We start from the raw sequence: 22,080 nt of genomic DNA on the forward strand, positions 1-22,080 counted from the left end.
TGTCTCTCCTTCCCTTCTCCCTGCTGACTTGCCTGCGAGGACGCAGCATGCCTTGTAGCATTGTGGCAGCTGGTGTGGAAAACAGGGCGGTGAGAATGTGGTGGCGGGGATCTTGCTCACCTGGCCCACAATTAATTATGGGTTCAGGTCCTGGGTCCCTTGTGAAAGGCAAGCAGCGTGGGAGATAGGCTGCTGTCCTCTCACCTCAGGCTTGTCCTCTCTGGGTACGATGCCCTCAAGAGGGCTCCAGAATGGCTCAGCCATAGAGCCAGGAAGTATGGCAGTGGGTGGGAGGGTCTCTAGCAGAGAGCACGTAGAATTTCACAAGAATTCTGGGGCTGGCTTTCTGATTCTGCTTTCATGTACTTGCCCAGGTGAATGAGTTCCATCTCTGGATATTACCTCAGGTATTACTCATGAACCACCTTCCCTGCAGTTGTGGAGGCCTGTTAGGAATTTTCAGGTCCCGCTGGGGCGGTAATTCTGGGCTTGGCTGAGCCCATGAGGATGGTGGGAGGTGGCCCCTCTAGGGACAACAAATCCAGGACCAATCTAATTGCAGCTTACCAGGTTTTTAAAAAAAACTTTTTTTTCTTTTACATTTAAACACTTAAAACACATACACACACATTCTCCCTCTCTGTCTCTCTCTGTCTCTCTCTCTCCATGGCCTTAATACTCTTTATAGATCTTTACATATATTTCAAATCCCTAGCAATATACATGTATGTAGTTTTATCATAGTTGTGATTCAATATGTAGGTTATTTAGTTCTCTTTTTCTCCCCCACTTTATTGCCTATAAAATTTCCTCATACTTATTTTTTAAAAGTTACAAGACCAGTTTTTATGTAACCTTTTGGAGGTCACAGTTCCCTTTGATAATTTGCCAGAAGTTATGACTTCTCTCCTACCCTCAAATGCACATTCATACAGCCTTGGGTACCATCCTAAGAGGCATCCAGCCTCTCTGAAACCCATCACTGGGCTGGGTTAAGAACCCTTGTATTGTACTATGAGTGCCTAAGGGTCAGCATTAAGCCTTTTATTTCTGAATCTCATCATTATTGTTCCCAAAAGTTCCTAGAACTTCTAGTAGTAGGTATTCAAAACAATGCTTGTTTAAAGGAGGACTTAGTAATACCTGGACCCTCCATCCTTGATGGTTTATTGTTGGGCATTCAAGTTGTTTTCAGTTTATTGCAGTTGTGATGTAGTATTGCTATCAACTCCTTCCTATTTTTTTTTTTTTTCTTCTCCTTCCTGGAAGGCCTGTTTTTGGAAGGTGTTTGGACTTGGAAAACATGTGTACTTTATTGGCTCTGTGCCTTTGCTTATGCACAAGGAAAGCCTCCTTCACTTTTGTCCAGATTTCATCCTGCAAGACTTGGCTCAAATGCTGCTTCCTCCCAGAAGCCTTCCCTCCACATACTTGGAAGTAAACTCTTCTCCATCTCTACCTGCACCTTGTCTTAGTCAACTCAGGCTGTTGTAACAAATTACAATAGACTGGGTGGCTTGTAACCAAGAGAAATTTTTCTCACAGTTCTGGAGGCTGGAAGTCTGAGATCAGGGTGCTAGCATGTTGGGGTTCTGGTGAAAACCCTCTTCCAGGTTTCCTCACATGGTGAACAGAGAGTGAGTAAGCTCTTTGGGGTCCCTTTTATAAAGACACTAATCCCATTCACGAGGGCTCCACCCTCATGACTGAATCACCACCCAAAGTCCCCACCTCCTAAGATGCCATGCTATTGAGGGTTAGGATTTCAACATATGAATTTTGGGGGGACACAAGCACTCACTCCATTGCACCCCTCTCCAGTGGTACTCAGCATATTTTATGGTTTAGTTGAAAAAATTTTATATATACATCTTATCTCCTTTATTAGACTCAGTGGTATACCTCATATATTTGAAACCCAGAGCAGATCATTTTAATACCACTTTGCTCTATAAGACAAAGCTATTTTCAGTTATATGCATGCAAAAATCAGTAATAATCACTATTTTCTTGATTTGTTACTTAGTTTTAAAGCAATGAACAATTTAAAGAAGAAGAATACATTTCCACTTTAAAGATACGCAAGTGCATTAAAGATACTTCCTGGAAGAACCAAAATTTTTACTTACCAAACAAAATATTACACTTCACAATTCACTGTAAAATCTGTTTTACTGTTTTACATTTTAAACACAAAACTCTAAGTGGTCACACGGGATAGGAGAATTGAAGTTCTCGGGTTCTGTATCTTTGTCTTTATAATCACAACGGTATCATTTTTAATTTCAAATCTGCGGTTCAAATGCAAGAACAGGCAGTAAGTACCACGGGATTTGGAGACGTGAGATGACCTAAGTGAGCTGGGAGGATTCTGAACCATTAGACACTTGCAATGAGCACATGTCACAGTCCATGAGAATCAGGGGCCAACTGCAAAACTGGGAGGTCTCTAAATTGACATCGACAGAGAACATTTATTCAAGGAGAAGTAATATAAAACTGTGATTATCTGAAGTTTACATATACATTAATAAAACTCAACAGTAACCACAGCAGTTGTTTACAAATTTGACCAAAAAACTATTTTGAGGGGGAGGGGCTTTAGTTTTATCACTGGCATTATATAGAATTGTGATGATGAAAGGAAGACCAACTTTTAGTAAGTTCTATTATTATTTTGCATTCTCTATGGATGATGGCCCCCTTACTGCTGCTGGCAATGCAGGCAGCTCCCATCTCCCTACCCTTGGTCCACCCGATTCAACAGTAAGCTTATGGAGAGCAGGGGCTACTGTGCAGTCTACAGTTGTACAGTGTCTGCTGCACAAACACAGCAGTTCTGAGTGTGGGCCTTGGCAGGACCTCTGAGGATGTTCTCCCTTTTCCTATATGTGAGTCCAGTTTTCTTCATGTACTCAGGACAAAGCAACATATCACAACAGATTCAATACAGAAACAGATGAAAAAATCCAGCTGCTTCTATTAAACCAGACATTACAAAATTAGCAAAATTTCTTTGTGAACCAATGTCACTCTTCTGACTCACTTTTTTTGTTGTTGTTTGGAAAATACAAGTTATTCCTCATAATATCATGTTACATATGTTAGCATGTGATGACTTTGTTGTTATTTTTAAAAGCATTAAAATTTAAAAACAATTTCTCATTTTTAGTCTCTAATATGATAAATATTGATAACCTGTGTTCCACATAAAAAAGAGCTCTTTGGGGGATCTCCCTGGTGGACCAGTGGGTAACACTCCACGTTCCCAATGCAGGGGGCCTGGGTCCGATCCCTGGTCAGGGAACTAGATCCCGCATGCATGCTGCAACTAAGAGTTCTCATGCCCAACTAAGAAGCCCGCGTGCTGCAACAAAGATCCTGCGTGCCTCAACTAAGACCTGACGCAGCCAAAATAAATAAGTAAAATAAATAATATTAAAAAGAAAAGAGCTCTTTGGAATTCTGAATAATTTTGGAGAATGTAATGGTGTCCTGGGACCAGGAAGTTTGAGAACTGTTGTATTAAAAGCACTGCCTTATATATGGCAGATGCCTATGCACACTTCCTTGTTAAATGAATGAGTGACTGACGGCTGGGCTCCAGTTGCTTCTGGGATGTGGACTCTGTGGCTGGAATTGCAGGGAGGGGGCAGGCACCTTCGGCAGCGGTCGTGGATACCACTGGAAGGTGGGGCTGCCAGAGTCTAGGAGTAGCAGCTACCATTTAAGCAGTATTGATCCTCCTGGCCACACCAGTGGGGCAGGCTGGGCCTCAGGCAGGGAGGTCTGGGGATGAGAACGATGGTAGCTCTGTGTCCTGGGGTCTTCAGGAGGCTCACCATATCTTGTTTCCCTTGGTGCTGGTAGGCAGGAATTATTCAAACAGTCCTCTCCTGTGAGAGGAACCGAGCAGAATGGATTTCTAGGGATCTCTGGCTGTTAAACCACTGGGTGTGAGCACAACGGCCAGAAACCTGTAGCCTTAGGCAGACAGATCAACCTCTAGGTGCCTCTCGCGGCTCTGCCCTGAGCAACCGTGGGACCTCCAGCAAGTCACTTTTCCGCTGGCTGACTCAACCACAAGGTGAGGGTGGGATAAAATGTTTGCACAGTGTCTGGCATATACAGGGTACACAATACATTTGTCGGTCCATTAGCAATGTCATTAATAATAATAAAAAGAAGTAAGCTGGGAGGGTTGGGGTTAAGGAGGAAGGGTCCTATGGGAGTTCCTCCTGGCCCCTGACTAGTGACAGCTGAAGCTTGGTACAGACCAAGTGTTCTCCACCTTGGCACTATTGACACTTTGTCCTGAATAATTCACTGCTGTGGGGCTGTTCTGTCCATTGTAGGATGTTTAGCAGCGTCCCTGACTTCTACCCCCTATATGCCAATAGCACTCTCTCCCCAGTTGTGGCAACCAAAATCTCCCCTGGGGGGCAGTTTGGAAAACTATCCTACAAGGTATAGATACTCAACCTTTTAGGGCTGTACTGTGGGATGCTTGCCTCCCTGCAATGCCCCAGGCAGATGTCCCACCAGCCTCATGCACACAGATCTGGCTCACTCCCTGCAGAAGAAATTCTGCCAAGACATTCTGCTCTCAAAGGAACAAGAGGCCTCCTGACTCCGATCCTTTCCCTTGAAGAACCTTCCTGCTAATAGTGGCCACTTCCCTCAGCTTTTGGACAAACCAGGACCCTGGGAAAGCAGTAGCACAGGATTTGTTGAGGGAAATGTGGACGATACTCAGCAACCCCCGGGGAGGGCATCCTGTCTTTTATCCTTCACCTCGGCTCTAATGGCTTCCAACCCCCAAGTCTCCACTGAAACATCGACTGCGCCAATCAGTAGCAGAATGGATAAACCAAGGGTGGTATATTCATACGACGGAATGCTACAGTGACCAGAATGATGAGTCACACCTCATGCAACTGCATGGTTGAATCTCACCAACACAATGTTTAGCGAAAGAAGCCAGAAGCAAAAGAGCATATACTGTATGTGTCCATTATCGAAAAGCTCCCCCCAAAAGCAAAATAATGTTAAGGCTCAAGAGGTGTGCAAGGGAGGCTTCTGGGATGCTGGCTCAGATTGTGAAAATTCATTGAGCACTTACGATATAGGCACTTTTTTAGATATATGTTATACTTCAGTAAAAAATTAACAAAAACAACATTCTGGGCCAAAGGGCAGGAAAGGCCCTTCACCAATATCCCTGTGAACACGGAATAAAAATCATCAGCAATTCTGCCTGTATGGCTCTAAATTATTATTATCACTTTTGGACTCAGCTTGATAAGTGAGATGATGTATGCAAAATAATTAACCTTGTGGTTGACACACAAATTGCTCAGTCAATGGTAATAACTAATACTGCTAATAAGTTATTAACTGACCTAGTATACAAAATCATAATTAAATATAAAGAACAGCCTTTTTTCTTAAAGGAGAAAAAAAATGTTCTGGAATTTTCAGGCAATCTTTGGGTAGTAAGTTCCTAATTCTTTTTGGAGCTCCCTCCAAGCAGAGTCTTTGAGGAAAGAAAAATCTAAGCCTCTACCTTAGAGTTTCTAGGTCCTGACCAGTAACCAGCACAAAAACAAAGTCCCAAAGGCCAGTCTCATTTGCCCAAAGTGTTCAGTTCACTTCATATCCATCATTTATTGATCCAATGCACTGTTTAGCCAGGAACCTGGAATCCACCTACCTGATCAAGCATTTGGATCTCTTTGGGCATCAACCTAGTGTGTGAATTTACAGACAAAACAGGTGTGACTGCTGTTGAATTCCTCAGTCTCAGAGTAAAACTTTGGCAGAAAAAGTGAAGTCTAGAAAATGTGCAATGATAGCTCTGTTTTCAACCTGACTGGAAAGAGGATTCTACAAATTCCTCTCTTCTGAGAGAGCCAGCAATTAGACAACCCTCAGCAAGATGAAGCATTTCATTGCAAGCTGTTCTCCTCAACTGCAAATTAGATGCCAAATTAACTCTCAGGAAGATCTGAAACTCTTTCAGATTATTTGCCACCAAAGAAGTCTTAGCCTGACTATTTCTGAATAGGATATGCGAGAGACTTCATTGCTAGTTGCAAGCGCTTTGAGAAGACTTCTACTCCCAGAGTGGCTTCCTAAACTTTCAGTCCTGCCTACAAACAGCTACACGTCCCTGTGACCTTCGATGCCACTAACAGAACACCTGGTATGCTGTGAAGCAAGCTCTGTTCTACATAGCCAAGAACACTTGGATTCATTGTGACGTACATTTAAAAAAGAAAATCCATGCCCATTTCCGGAGAAAAGGCAGGCTCTTACCTAGTCCCAGGCTTTGTCCATGGGTACTTGATTGGATAAAGATGCAGAAAACCAAGAAAATAGAGACACACAGGGAATTTTCCATTTCTCCTGTCTCACCCGGGGACGGAGGCCTTCTTGCTAATTTCTGAAGCTAAAGAGAGCAGATTGCCTATTGATACTTTGTTAGAGAAGACTGCCCATTAATAATTAACCTTTTAAGCATGTTTTCTAGTGTTCAGACACTTTCTTTCCTACACTGAACCCAAATCTAACTCTATCTCATACAAAAAAAAGGTTGATTTACAAAAGTATTTTTTATCCTGCTACATTTTGAAAATAAAATATCTTGTCGTGTACTCTTACCTTTTTGGGCCAAGGTCATAGTTCTAAATTAATCAATTTAAAGTTAATGTGTTGTGTTTGGAAGTTCTGTCAAAGGTCAGGAGTAGGTGACTTCCACACGGTTGCCTAAGTCTCCCTCTGGCAGCATGCAAAGGGGATGCAGGCTCCTGGCTGTGGTATTTCAAGTTGCAGGCTAAACCCAAAGAGAAAGGAAAGGACTCTGCTATGTGGAGAGCCCCCAGGTGGTCTGTTTTCTGTTGAGTTTAGCAAAATTGCTGGTGTCTGTGGTCAAAGAGTGATGGGCAACATTTCTATAGCTGAAAGGGGCAGAAAACCTCTATCCTCAGTCTAAGAAGGAGCTGATGGAGGAGCAAAGATGCAGAACTGGATGCCTTTGCTGGGGGCCCCATTGAAAGGTGGCCCTAGAGTAAACACACTCTTTCCTCCTCTGTGTTAATGGATGCTCTACCTGGGTAGAGGACTGAGAAGTAAGGCCACTTGGCAAAACCAGACAGGGGAAATTCAGGTGTGGCTCTTGTAATATTCCTTGGGTTTCTAGTTTTATTTAAACTTTATTCATTTTTCAAACTTTTAAAAAATATCTATTATATTCCAGGCACTGTTCTAGGTACTTGAGATATGCAAGTGAAGAGAACAGACGAAGATTCCAGTCCTTGTGGAGCTTATGTACCACAAGGAGATGGGAGGAGTCAGATAATAGGTAATAGACATAATAAATAAGAGATTTATGTAGATTGGTAGAATGTAATCAGAGCTATGGAAAAAGGAAAAGTATGGCTGAGTTAAGGGGGTTAGGGAAGGTAGTGATTTTAAATAGAATGGTCAAGGTGAGCCTTGTTGGGAAGCTGAACTTTGAGCAAAGGGTTTGAGGGAGTTGCCCCTGTGGACATGCTGAGGAGAGCATCAGGTAGCCAGAACAGCCAGTGCAGCCAGTGCAAAGGCCCTGAGGTAGGAGCATGCCTGAAATGTTCCAGGAACAGCAAGGAGGCCAGTGATTAGGGAGACATTATTATAAGGACTTTGGCTTTTATACTACGAGACATGGGGAATCATTCTGAGCAGAAGAGTGATATGATTTGTATAATATTTGTAAAAGATCATTTTAGTTTGCAAGACTAGCAGCAGATTATTAGCAAACAAGGGTGCAAGTGGGTAGATCTGCTAAGAGGCTATTACAGTGATCCAGCAAGAGGTGATGGTGCCTCAGTTCAGCACAGTAACAGTGGAATTGGGGACTGATGGATGGGTGGTGGATATATTTTGAAGGTAGATACAACAGGATTTCCTGACTACTGGGATGTAGAGAAAGAGAGGAGTTGAAGATGACTTCAAGGATTTTGGCTTGAGCAAGTGGGACAATGGTGTTGATATCAGCTGAGATGGGAAAGGATGTGAGTGGAGCAGGTTTGGTGATGGAAAATCAAAAATTCAGTTTTGCCCAGGTGGAGTCTGAGATGCCTCTTAGACATCCAAGTGGAAATGTTGGGTAGGCAGTTAGATAACTTGGTGATCATTGCCCAGATGAAACGAACTGATAGAACCTTCTGAAACCACCGGCAGTTTGGACAGATTGATCCTAGGCCAAAGCTTAACTCTGTGTTGTCTTGTGGCTGCACCAGCTTCCAGAGGACTACAGCTTGGAGACCATCTAGTCAAATGCATGATTTCTGAGCAGAGGTTTCTGTGCTGGCTTCTTGACTGGCTCCATCCTACCTGCATAGTTAAGCAGGATCTGAAGGTTCCACTTTACTTCTTATTTCCCAGAAAGTTGGAACCTAAAACCAGCTGACTATCTACCTGGCTCCTCTCCCCTGGGCCCACCTCATCTCTTATCCTCTGGGTACTGCCAGGTACCAACTCCACCCCCGGCCTCACTCTACAGATTAACTCACCAAGAAACCAGTGAATCCAAGTGCCTCTGGGATCCTGGGTCTATTATCAACTAGCTGCGCAAAATGTTACTTAACCTTAATGAGTTCCATCTCCTCACCTGTAAAATAAGAGAACATGGGCTGGAGATAATACTTTGAGGTATCAACAATATATTTCTCCCAACCTCTCCCTCACCCTCTCCCTTCCACTTAAGAAGAGTAGAAAGAAGACTATAAACCTTTTGTCTTCCTGAAACTTAGGACCTAGGGTAAGTGAATTCTAACCAACAATGGCAAGCAAAAGGCTAAAAATGTTTCAAAGGGATGTGAAGGGAGAAAGAGTACCCCCACCATCCCATCACTAGAAAGAGAGTCTCCTGGGCTTTGTAAGTGGGTGGGGGGAGAGGGAGATTTGTCTATGAGGGCAGAGGGGACAGTCCCTTGCTTCCAGAAAGTGGTAAGAACCCAAAGAAAAAATGGCTGTGAGTGTGTCAGCAGGGGGACAAAAGATGCCCCTGTGCCTGTCATGGGGTGTGAGTAGCAGTGAGCCTTTGGTGCCATGAAGATGGGGAGGAGTGCCCCCTTAGTGGTCACCTATGTGGACTGATGTCAGGTGATCAGGTGCTTACCCCTAACCCCGTTTCTGGGTATTGTGTCAGATCCAGAACTGGGGGTGGGGCAGGGGAAGAAAGAATCTAGGAGGGCCTAAAAAATAGGAGTTTGGAGTCATAACTCAGGTGGGTTACAGAAAATAAAGGTATTTCTTCCACATCAGAATTTGTGGACTGAGATTCACACTTCTACAAACACAGGTATGTCGTCAGTATTACGGATTTATATGTGAAGTGCCCAGCCAAGTGCCTGGTTCATGGTAGAGGTTCAGTAAATTACAGTGACTTATTTTGAGGCAGTATGCTTAGTGGTCAAGAGTCCAGGCTTTGGAATCAGACAGATCTAAGTTAAGGTCCCTGGCCTATCACTAACTAACTGGGTGACCTAGGGCAAGACATTAGTGTTCTGAGCTTTAGATTTTTCCATCTGTGTAGTGGGACTAAGTATATCTACCTGATCAGATTAAAGGAGATAATGTAAAGAGGTAAGCCCTTAGCAATCCTGCCAAGCAGGAAATAATAAATGGCAGCTATTCTTACCATTTTTATTGTTTTTAATTCATATAGGGGGTCCAGGAGGTAGATACCAGCATGATCACAGGATTAAAATTTAGCGGAAAATTAAAAGGGGAGGAAAACAGAAGGGTCTGGATCAGTGGTTCCAAAATCTGATTGAGGGTTGGAATCAGAGTCAGCCTGAGAGCTCAGGAAAAGAATTATAGACTCCTCCCATGAACAAGTGAATGAGAACTTCCAGGGCTGGAGCCTGGACAACCTTTATTTTAAACAAACTCTTCAGATTATTCTTGGTCACCCAAAGTTTGAGAACCATTTCCTCAGAGTGGTGCTTGAGACATCTGTTGGGGCACAAGAAGAAAATAATAGATCTTTCTGATTTTTCTTGTATCACCTGCTATAGGCTGAACGTTTGTGTCCCCCACAAATTAGTATATGAAACCTAGCCCCCAGGGTGATGGTAAATGGATAGGGCATTTGGTAGGTGATGAGATCATGATGGCAGAGCCCTCATGAATGGGATCAGTGTCCATATGAAAGGAACCCCAGACAGTTCCCTTGCCCCTTCCTCCATGTGACGTTACAATGAGAATATGGCCATCTGTGAGGACTTCATCAGACACCAAATCTGCTGGTGCCTTGATCTTGGACTTCCCAGCCTCCAGAACTGTGAGAAATATATTTCTGTTGTTTATAAGCCACCCAGTCTATGGTATTCTATTATAACCTCCCAAACCAAGATATCACCTTTGAAAATTTTGTGTATATATAATGCTTATATTTATACTGTATCACTTGTATACAGTACTATGTAATGTATTAGTGCTATATACTTTATAAACAGATAAATATCCATGTATTTTGGAGGGGCACTCAAAATTTTTTTCAAACTGACAAAAGTGCTTCATTAAAAATGTGTGAAGACTCTGCCGTAGAGGGATGCAATGGCCCCCAGGCCTTTGGGACCTGATTATAATGTAGTTGATCCCATCAATACATTGGAATCAGTAGATCCATTACTGGGATCTTTAGTCATTTCCACACCCCAGAAAGCCCAGCAGTTGATGGAGGACACTTCATTTCCCATGGCCTGATCCCACGGAGCCTGAAGCCTCCAGCGAGTTATCAGCATTGTGCATAGTGGTAGGGCCCAGTGCTTTCTCTTGTCTGCAATCCTCAATCTAGAATAATAATGGTCTTATAATTAGATCCTTAAAAATTGCCCTGTACTTGCTTCCTTTTAATTTGAAGAGCTTCCTGAAGAAATAGAGATTTCAAGAGGCTGGACTTTAATGACCTGAATGTAACCTTTCCTTTTAGTGTAATGGCGATAAGAAAGTTAATCAGAAGAAAAAATATTTTACATAGACAAAGAGAGCAAGAGGAGGGAGAAGGCATGGGATCAAGGTGAAAATCTCTGATGGGAGACACAGGGCTTTATATTCCAAATCAGATTTTCTTGCTTTCATCATCATCAGACGCTGGGGATTCCTGAGAATTGTAGCCTCTTGGCAGAATTCCAAGGAAAGAATAATTGAAACAGTAAGTTTTGGATTGGTACTATTATTTCCCTCATTTTACAGTTGAGATTTAAGAGATTAAGAACTAGGACAAAACCATATTTTATCAGTAAAAGGCTGAGGGAGAGGAAATCAAGGCCACCTGAATCCAGGGTCAGTTTTCTAAACCATATGCCCTCAATCCCTGGCTTTCCTCAGGCCTGCACTGAGCTTTCTTTCCTCATTCTTATTCCACTTCCAAGATGAAATTTATAAAGTTTGTAGGATCACGTCATTGGAAAATGACTACCCTCTCCTACACCTGCTTGGGGCCAGGCTGCCACCAGGAAAATGACCAAGCTTTTATGGGGCACAGATCAATCTGTGTGGACATTCTTGTACTACGTGGGAATGAAACTGAGCAGGACCCTGTGGGGGTCCTGGGCATGGAAGCCTTTCTGTGTCCCCCATTCCTTGTTTGTAGGGAACAGACTCCAGCCTCCATGACCTTCCCTGAGTTGCAAAGGGCAGATTCGAACAGTTGCTCATCAGGGAAGGGAGGGGATGCCAAGACAAGGGAGGAGCAGTCAAGAAACAACAGTGCAGCCTTGGGGCAGGGTCCTGGTTCCACCTCAAGGGATACACATAACAATATCTTTAAGCTCTTTATAGAACTAAAACCCCCCATGGAAGATGTAGCATTCTTCATTCCAGAGAAGACCACCTGAGAGGCCAGATTAAAGGAACCAGAGAAGTTCATCAAGAGATTATTTGAGACCAGATTAAAGGAGTGCAGGCCCCTCACACACCCTAATTTATCAGCAACCTCGCACTTGAACTATTGCTATAAAACTCCTCACCAAAACCTCCCGGTTGGGGGACACACAGTTTTCAAGGGCAGGAGCCTGCTGTGTCCACCTTTGCTTGGCAAAGCAATAAAGCTATTCTTTTCTACTTTACCCAAAACTCTGTCTCCGAGATTCGATTCAGCACTGGTGCACAGAGGCCGCGTTTTTGGCATCAGGAATACGACAAAAACAAGTAGGGACGCTTCTTTGAGCTGGCTTGGAACATGTCCTTATTTGAAAAGGGGTTGGCCTGGAGTCTAACCTTTTCCTTATCTGTTTCCTTATCTGTTTTTTAAGACAAGTAAACAAATGAAAGGTGAACACAAGATTGCAGATGATGTTTTAGATTATTTGAAAGAATGAAGTGTTTCAAGCATTTCAAGCAGGTATTTATTCATCCACGATCATCATGCCTGAATCGATTAAACTTTGCAGTTAACCTCTGCATGGGGTCTGCCTCTGACTAGTTGTGTGACCTTGTGTAAATAATGTAACCTCTCTTTGCCTCAGTTTTCTCATCTGTAAAATGGAAGTGTGAGGATGAAATGTTATTACATGGAATGTGCTTGGCACAATCAGAGCTCATTTGATCTTTGTGACAAATGAGACAAAAACTACTTCCTCCATTTTACAAGTGAGAAAACTGAGACTCTGAGATTCCTTGTCTGAAGCCACATGTCTAATCTATGTAGATTGGATCTAAGGACTTCTGGGTCCCTGTAAACTCTGATACTCTCTCATTCCCAGAGTCTAAAATGAAGAGTTAGGGAGCAAAGAGATGAGGTCTCCTTTTACACTTATTTTTATGTTTCCTGCTCTGTGCTGGCCCTTTTATTCTCCCCATCAGAATTACAGCTGCTGGTTTGTGGAACAATGAAAGAACAAACAAACAAACAAACAAAACCAGAGCTATCTTTTTTGTCACTGGATACTCTGGAACCAATAATGCATTTTATGAGTTTAGTAGTTCCAGTAGAATGGAAAACCTTTTTCCTCTGTTTGCATTATGCTTGGAAGCAAAAGGAAGTAAAGATTTAAGATGGTTTTGAACAGCTAGATAGACACAGACCATTGCTGGCTCCTTCAAGTTTGACAAGGGTTTTCTCCTCTGTGGGAAAGAGGGTGGGCATAGATTAGACTCTGTGCCAGCATCCTACAGCTGCTTCGGGTGTTGGTTGGGCTTCATGAGGGGTGCTCATGCTGGGCTCCTAAGGGAGACCAACCAAGCTATGAACTGAATTGGCTGATTGCGGTAAACTAAGGGCACAGTTTGGGAAGGTGAGCCATCAGCATGGCAGCTCTCTTTCTCTGGGTCCCAGTGCTTCTGACAATGGGATAGCCAGAGGCACTGTCCTTATTCCAAGTATCAGGCAGGACTGGGGCATCACTTAGATCGAAATGGCCCAGGCCTCTCTATAGCAGCTGGTGTTTGCTCCATGTCACACAGTCATTTCACAAAAGCTTTCTGAGCTCAGCAAATGAAGTCCTTGGCTACAAGAAATCAGGAACAGTTCCCAGAGATCTGCTTCAAGTGCTGCCAGTGACTCATCATTTTTCCACAGGGTGTCTTACTGTCATGATTAGTCATCAATTCCTAGGCAGGCCTAGAAGTCAGGGGTTAACAGTTCAGGGGCCAACTCCCAAAGATACCAGACTCCATGAGATCTCACTGAAACCTCAGGAACAACCCTATAATGATGCATGTATGATTATTCCCTTTATACAGAGAGGAAAACTGAGGCTTAGGGAGGTTACTGAGTTGCCCAAATCCACACTCTAGTAAGTGGTGGAATGAAATCTGAAATTATGTTTGTCTAACTCCAAAGCACACACAACAAAAGGTAGTTTTGCCAAGGTGGTAGGAATTGGCTATGAGCTCTTCATGTATCTAAGATTTAAAAAAATGGAATTGTGCTCTTGCACTGCAGATAAAGACATAGAGCGTGTGTTTATTATTGTTATTTTTTAAAATTTTATTTATTTAATAAATTTATTTATTTATTTATTTATTTATTTTTGGCTGTGTTGGGTCTTCATTGCTGCGTGCAGGCTTCCTCTAGTTGCGGCGAGCGGGGGCTACTCTTTGTTGCGGTGTGCGGGCTTCTCATTGCGGTGGCTTTTCTTGTTGCGGAGCACGGGCTCTAGAGCACAGGCTTCAGTAGTTGTGGTGCACAGGATTAGTTGCTCCGTGGCATGTGGGATTTTCCCGGACCAGGGATCGAACCCCTGTCCCCTGCATTGGCAGGCAGATTCTTAACCACTGTGCCAATAGGGAAGCCCCTATTATTATTATTTTAAAAACAAATGTTCTCAAGCCCTTTCTCAGCTATTTAATGGAGATGGCTTGAAACAGCCCATGAAACATAGCAGAAAACAGACGTAATGGAGACATTATGGTAGAATTATATAATTTATACAAACATTAACTTTCCCCAATCAACAGTAAAAAAGACCAGCCAAGATGAGGGGACTGGAACCTTTGCCCAGGAAGCTTTGGCATGGACAGAACAGTGTGCTTGATAGGAAACTGTCAGGGTGAGACTCTGCTACAAAAGACCTAATTTATACATGATCAATAGTCATCCAGTTACTCTTGAAACCATTTGGGTTAGGGCATGCCTAAGGGTCCTCCAGAATGCAACAACGGGATACTTTGACATGCTTTGCTAATTCTGTTAAGACATAATTTTTTTTAAAAAAAGGTAAAATCATGACTCTTATTCAGATATAAAACTGAACATATGGTCATATGGTAAGTATTTTATTTAACTCATCAATGAGGAAGCTGTTATGGGTGTTATAACTAGTTCAAAGGAGAAGATAAAACCTCCACAAATTTATATGGATAAAGGGATGTTGAAATGAATGAGCAAATGGAAGCACATTTAGCTTCTGGAGAAGTCAGTCAAACTTCTACAGGACAGCACAGAACCTGCATTTTGCACTTGTGTTAGTTATCTACAATGTACACAGTTGTAAAATGCCCCTAGAATCAGATAACCTAGGAAGGTTGTGCTGGGTGTGGGCAGTGCATAGTTTTCTACTGAACTACAAAATTTCCCTTTTAATTCCTATTGTTAAGAAATGATAAAGGAATTATTTAGCTGCAGGATTTTAAGACAACAGATTATATATAACTGTTCCTTTTGGAGGAAAAGACTGTCTCTTGATATTTGTCTCTTGAGTGGAGACTTTGTGATAGCAGAGAATTTGTATTTCCTTGCTGGCGTCTCTGTTTTTAGCCCCATTAGCAAGCAAATTATTTAAAATCTTTGTGCCTCAGCTTCCCTACTCTAAAATAGGGACAGTACTATTATTAACTTCATAGGATTTGGGGGAAGAATAAATGAGAATAATCCGTGAAGGGTGCTTAGCACAGTGCCTGCTATCCTTATTTTTACTGATTACAGTCTTTCATCATGCTTTTTATTTCTCCTACACATACATGTTCCTTCCCTTCTCTTTTTCTACCCATTTAACTGACTATAATAAAGAACAGAACTATTTATAGTGTTTTTGAAAAAAAGTATAGATAGGGTCTATGCTTCCTGGTCTTGATTTTGAAATTGACTGCCTAAGTTGTTATGCATTCCTTTGTATTTAAAAAAAAAAAAAAAAAAGCACTCTCCAAAAAATATTTGTTTTCTGAATACTTCCCATCATCAGTTTTAGAACAGCTAACCCTGAATTTAAATGGAAAAATGTGGCTCCTTTTCTCAGGTTAATGGCCAGAGAAAGCAGGCTCTAGAGTGGGAAAGGCCCACAGAGGGGTCCTTCCAGGGGTGCTGGGGACAGGACCCGCCGCCTGGAGAGGTGACTCTCGGGAGTCAAGACTGGGAAGTCACTGGTGAGTCTATCCCCGTCTGACTCCTTCGACCCCAGGGGTCACATCCAAGGGCCAGAGAGTCTGCAGCAGGCATAGGACAGAACTGACCACAAAGCTCTGCCCACGGCAGGTAGCGCAAACCTGCCTTTGGGAAGTTTGTTTTTTTCCTTTGGGTCGGGTGGAGGGGGCGAATATTTTCAAACGCGAGGAGGAATTCTGGAGGTCTCTGGGTCAGGATACCTGTGTGGATTTGACCCCATTGTCACCTGCGAAGCCCATTAACAATTCCCGGGAAATAGAAATAGAATCTGGGTAATAAAGTCTAACCTTTTCTTTTTTTCCTTTTCCTTTATGCTTGGTCTAGTTGCACTTGCTCAGAGGGGGTCGCGCGCAGAGGCCTTGTCCCCGGCCCTTCCGACCAGAATTCTTGGTCTGAAATGGCTGTGCCCGGCACCTCAGCTGAAGCGCTGCACGCGCCGCTGCAATTCAAGATGGCGGTGGGGGCGGGCCGTGTGCACAGACGCTGCGCCGGGAGCGTGCGCAGCGCACCCAGTGCCCGCCCCTGGGTAGCTTCAACTCCTCCCCGCTGAGGAGATCCCTAGAAAGCAGCCCACCACACGGCCTGTTGCGGAGAGTGCCCAGCGAGCGCTCACCTCTCCGTTTTGAGACGGAAAAATAAAGCTTTCCTTTGCTTCTGAACCAAAGTCGGTCTCGTTCTCCTGGGTCAAATGACACCCGGCAGGAGAACACTTGTTTGGGGCCCAGCTGGAAAGGCCCAGTGCCATCAGCCCCAATTTTAGTTCTCACGCCTTGAGAAAGTGCCAGATTATTCAGGTGAGGCTCACAGGCACCCTCCCCTTTCCTTAGCAGCCTGAGTTTTGCAGGGAAGAAGGCACTTGAGTAAGTGCTTGCTCTGAGTGGACCAGGATGGGGAAGGAGCTTTTATCTCTAGGCAAAGTTCAGGGAAAGGAGAACGAAAATATTGCTGTGTCTAGGCTTCCTTTAAATGTATGGTAACTGGAGTGATACCCTGGAGAGAGCCATTTTTCACTCCACAATTCCACTCCTATCGCTTAACCTGACTGTCAGGCTGAGCGGGGGCGGGGGCGGGCGGTGGAATCCTGGGACAAAGAACCATCCTTTCGATGCCTTAGGAAACAGCGACGATTAGATCTCAGCGGTCAACCGGTGTATAATTGGGATTTTGGGGCCGGGAGAACACTGTCAGATTTACACAGGGCTCCTTGCCTCTGGGCATTCTTTCTTTTTGCTATCATATCATCTCTGGAGCAAAACTGCTTGCTTTAGCTCTTGATAGAAAAGTAACTTCCCTTGTCCATTTCTCACAGGCAATGTATAAACAATGAAGAAAGTGATAGGCTGTCGATATGTGTAGCAATACCTACTTTTGGCCATACTTGGTGCCATGGAGAGAGACGTGGATTTGACAGTAGAAGATCTGAGTTTGAGTCCAGTTCTACACTGTTGTGACGCTTCTACAATGGGGATAATGAAACCTGTGATTCCAACCTCACAAGGTCATGAGAATGAAGAATGGTAAATAACCAAACATTCTTAAGCAATAAAAGAACCCACATGAAGTAGAGACCCCAGGCTGGGATGTCAAGGGGGTGAGTGTGTTTGTGGAACACAGAGATTTCAGGAGACTTGGGGGCCCAAGCAGTTCTGCTTCCTGACCTAAGAGCAGGACACCCCTCGTTGCCACAGGGGCCCAAGGCAGCTGCCAGCCACCAGCAGAGGGAAAGGTCTGGCTCCTAGCTGGTCAGGACTCTCCTAGAAGGCATAGAGGGAGTGCTGAAGGGCCCACCTTAAGTGGTTTATAGGTGTCGGGAAGGAAGAAATTTTCCTCTACCGTTCTATGTTCTTCTGACTGGTCTAAGAATTAAATCGACAGGAGACAGATTCACAGGAGAAAAAGTAAACAAAAGTTTAATAACATAGGAGAGACCCAGGAAAACTGAATAACTGGCCAAAATGGCCAAAGCCTTCACCTTAAATACCATCTTCAGCTAAAGACACAAGAGGATGTTGGGGGTAGTGGTTTGGGACTTCAGAGGAGAGGAACGCAATTCACATGAAGATGGAAAAGCAAATGTTTGTTAAACAATCATTTGCTGGACCACACAGAAACAATGGGACACAGAGTGGACTCTGATCTCTAGGCCCTGCTGTGTTTTTCCCACCACACTTACCCCATATTCTTTGCAGAGATCTCTGGTGATAGCTCTGTTCTGGAAACAGGCCCTCTGTCTAAATTCTTTTAGGTAGTTAGGGAGAAGGTCACAGTTTCTTCCTGAGTCTTTTGGGCTTTAATTATTTTCAGCTCAAAATGATCTGCCTGTCAAAGAGACCTTTTGGGGTGGCAAATTTTGGCTCCCCTACATGGGCTTCAGCAAGGAAGCCAAAATATGAATGGGCTACCTCACAAAAATAATACCTGCAGACTTAGGACGTAGGGGTCAAGGGCAGCTGAGATCTAGTGGGAAGCAGGAGAGCTGAGGGCTATTGCAATGAGGGAATTCCTGGGGACCTCACCCTTACTCCCTAGTGGATAAAGCCTGGGAAGTTTAGTTATTAAAATGGTAAGGAATTAATATTACGATGAAGCTTGCTTTAGGCGTCTCTCTGACTCTCTTTGCTGGCCCTTCCTGTCTTTGCTGCCCACTGCCCCCAAACTGAGTTCAGAGCCCTTGAACTGCCTTCAGCCTCCCCCCTCCCCCGAGGAAAATTGCTGCTTGGTTTTGCTTTCTCCCTGGAGACCCAGGAGGAGAGAGGCGCCGGTACACAAGTGAGATCCTCCAAACAATGCATGTGGATATTAAAGAGAAGGTGTCAAAGGGCTGAGCCCTGGGAGTTTCAACACTTGGAAGTTGGGAAAGTGAGGAGGCACTTTTCTGCTTTTGCCAAATTATTTCTTAAGAACAAGTTCTTAATGATAATGAGACAGGCTGGGACCTGGGACCCTTTGCTGCAAGTGCTGCAGTGCTTGCACCTGGACACACCTCTCCTCGAGCAACAGAATGCAAAGAAACTATACCAGACTAAAAATAACTCTGTGCATGCTCAGTTGGGGCAAATTCTGGACAAAAGATACAAAAAGACCAAACCCAACTGCCACTTCTGAAGAGCCAGGAGCAAAAGCAGGGTACTACACATGCTCCCTGCACTCACCACCACCAGAGGCTGGGCAAAACACCTAAGCCATCCCTCCAGTCCGACCCCTGGATACACCCCTACCCTCACCCCATATAAGGAACCAGCTTGCCCCCCACCCCCTCAGGGAGCAAGCAAGGGAACCTGTTACTTGTTTTTGCTCCCTCCTGCTACAGCAGGAGTCCCAGTAAAGACTTGCCTGAATTTCTTGTCTGGCCTCTAATCAATTTCTATGGATTGGGGAAGGCCAAGAACCGTGGTCGGTATCAGTAACATTTCTGGCTGAAGGTGGGAAAAATACTGCTATAAATGAATGTATGAGTCAACTTCTGGGCAACTTCACCATCATTGAATATTAGCATTCAACCTTTTTGTTTTGTTTTGTTTCTTTTAGAATATGTAAATCGTCATTTTCAGACTGCTTTCACTTACGTTGCTTTGATTTCTGGTGAGCATTAACATTTTCCTACTGTTTGTCTACTAATTGTATTTCCCTTATGTGAATGGTCCCGTCTTTTACCTATTTATCTTTGGAAATCTTGACATTTATCTTACAAATTTGAATTAGCTATTTTTGATAGATCTTAATTCTTTGTAACGTTTGATAAAAATATTTTCCCTCTTAAAAAAAAAAATCTTTAGTAATGCTAACTTTTATAGTGCAATCATTTAAATAGCCTCAACGCTGATAACGTTAAAATTCCCCCAGAGAGGTGATGACCACTTTTTTTTCAATTTTCTGCAAGTTCTTCCATAATTAGATTTTATATTTAAACCTTTAATCAACCAAAGCTTATTTTGGTGAATGTTTTATTTTTAATAACTTTTTCTATTATAAAATCAAAAACACGGCCAAAAAGATCCATAATTTTACCATCCAGAGATAACCACTGTTGACATTTTTGTATAGATACCTCTAAATTATTTTTCCTGTTTATATATTTGTTTTTCAAAAAATACCTGCAAACATACTTTACAAACTCTTTAATAACCTGTCTTAACAACATATTAATGACATATTTCAGTGGCATTAAATATTCTTTTAAAATATTATTGGAAACAGCTGTGGTGCATTGCATTCTATAGATGTGCCATAATTGGCTTCATTCCCTATTGTTTTTTATTAACTCTCATGTATCTAAGATATCACTATTATTAACAGTGCTGGTATAAACATACTTAAGCATAAATCTTGGTCCTCATTTCTGATCACTTCCTTTGCTTAAATTTCTTAAAGTGGAATTGCTGAGGTAAAGTTATAAATATATGTACATATGTTTTTTTACCTTTTCGTATATGCTGCTATGTTAAGTAAATGTATATCATCTTAAGTCCTCATCAACAGTGAATGGGTGTGCCCCCCCTTCCCCCTTGTTAATATTAGCTATTAACATTTTTGAAATTTCATGCTCAATTGATAAGCCAAAATGGTATATGTATGTTTTAATTTTTTTTACTAGTGAGTTAAAGTTGAATTTACCATCAACTCCATTTTTATTGGATATTTTCTTTCTTTCTGAATTACCTGTTAATGATGTTTATGTATTTTATACAGTAGTTTATATATTTTTATGTATTTTAAAATTGAGGTGCTCATTAAACACTTTAGTAATTTCAAGTACACAGCAGAATGAATATTTGTGAATACCACCTTGCTACACAGATCCACCAAATCCTAATATTTTGCTGTATATGCTTCCTATTTTTGTTAAGAAATATACCTGTATACCTCTGTTCCTCTACCCTAACCTAATTTCATTTTCTCCTCCTCAGAGGCAACTCCATCCTGAGTTGGTGCCTGTGAGTCTCATCTTTGTTTGTGTTTGCAACATAGGTACGTAGCTATAAATATATAGCATATTTTGTATAAATTATTATACTCATTTATCTGCAATTTGTTTTTTCATTCAGCATTATATTTTTGAGATTACTTCTGTTGATAAAACTGCTATAAATGGCCCCATTGTATGAGTATATCACAATTTGTTCATTCTGTTGATGGATATTTGTGTGGTTTATTTTTTGTGTGTTTGTTTTTTGCTATTACAAACAGTGTTGCAGCACACTTCCATCTTTCACAAGTGAACTTCTAGAGTTTACTCCTAGAAGTGAAATTGCTGGCTTGTGAGATATGTATCTCTTCAGTGTTGCTAGATGTTGACAGTTTATTCTTCAAAATGGTTATACCAATGAATACATCATCAACAAAATGTGAATGTTTCTCCAATTTTTCTACATCATCACCAGCATTTGATAGTGCTGAATTATTTCATTCTCACCAGTTTGATGGATGTAAAATGGTATCTCATTGGTTTAATTTTTATCTTTCTGATTACTGGTGAGGTTGAACATATTTTTATATGTGCCGTTGGTCATTCAGATTTCCTCTGCTATCCACTGCTTGTTCATATCTTTTGCCCACCTTTCTATTAGTTCATAAGTGTTTTTCAGTAAGAAAAATATCTTCTCCCAGTTTGCATTGTCTTTTCACATTGCTTATGATGTCTTTTGTTGAACAGAATTTAAAATTTTCATGTAGTCGGATTCATCAGTCTTTTCCTTCAGGAACATCCTGTAGGGGAGGTAAAATTTTACCTTTATACTCTTAGGGTTTTTTAGCAGGGCCTGAGAATTAAACTGATATAAGACAGACTAACAAGAGAAAAGCATACAAATTTATCTAAGTGTTACATGACATGGGAGCCCTCAAAAGACCCAAAGAAATGGTGAAACTTACAATCTTTTATACTGGGTTGAACAGAGAGAGGCAACTGTGGAAAAGTAACTTAATTATGAAGAGAGGTTAAAGGAAGATAAAAATTATTTTAACAGGGTCTGTTGGTACAGAATTCTCTTGGCTTTGATTCCCCATTGGAAAATGTTTTGTTTCTTCTGTTACTGGGAAGGCATCTTCCATATGGGAATTTTTATCTCCTGTTTTAGGAGGAAAAGGAGAGATAGAATGCCCTTCTCACATCTGATGTTTTTCAAGTGCCTGTAACTCAAAATAATCCTTATGCCAAAGTGGCATATTTTGGGATAGTGTATTCTGTCACCCTCCAATCCTTTGTG

General features: G+C 42.3%; 1 protein-coding gene across 1 annotated transcript in view; it reads right to left on the bottom strand.

Annotated features, from left to right (window-relative positions):
- LIPC (lipase C, hepatic type) overlaps positions 1 to 22,080 on the bottom strand; it is a 172,836-nt gene that overhangs the window by 146,594 nt on the left and 4,162 nt on the right. Inside the window, exons 2-3 of the mRNA XM_061182074.1 lie at positions 8,556 to 8,653; positions 6,319 to 6,451 (exon numbers count right to left, since the gene is read on the bottom strand). Coding sequence (XP_061038057.1) covers positions 6,319 to 6,403 — 85 coding nt within the window. The 5' untranslated portion in view covers positions 6,404 to 6,451; positions 8,556 to 8,653. The remainder of the gene's footprint in view (positions 1 to 6,318; positions 6,452 to 8,555; positions 8,654 to 22,080) is intronic.

This window comes from Eubalaena glacialis, chromosome 2 (assembly GCF_028564815.1).
Source record: "Eubalaena glacialis isolate mEubGla1 chromosome 2, mEubGla1.1.hap2.+ XY, whole genome shotgun sequence".
Classification (NCBI taxonomy): Eukaryota; Metazoa; Chordata; class Mammalia; order Artiodactyla; family Balaenidae; genus Eubalaena; species Eubalaena glacialis.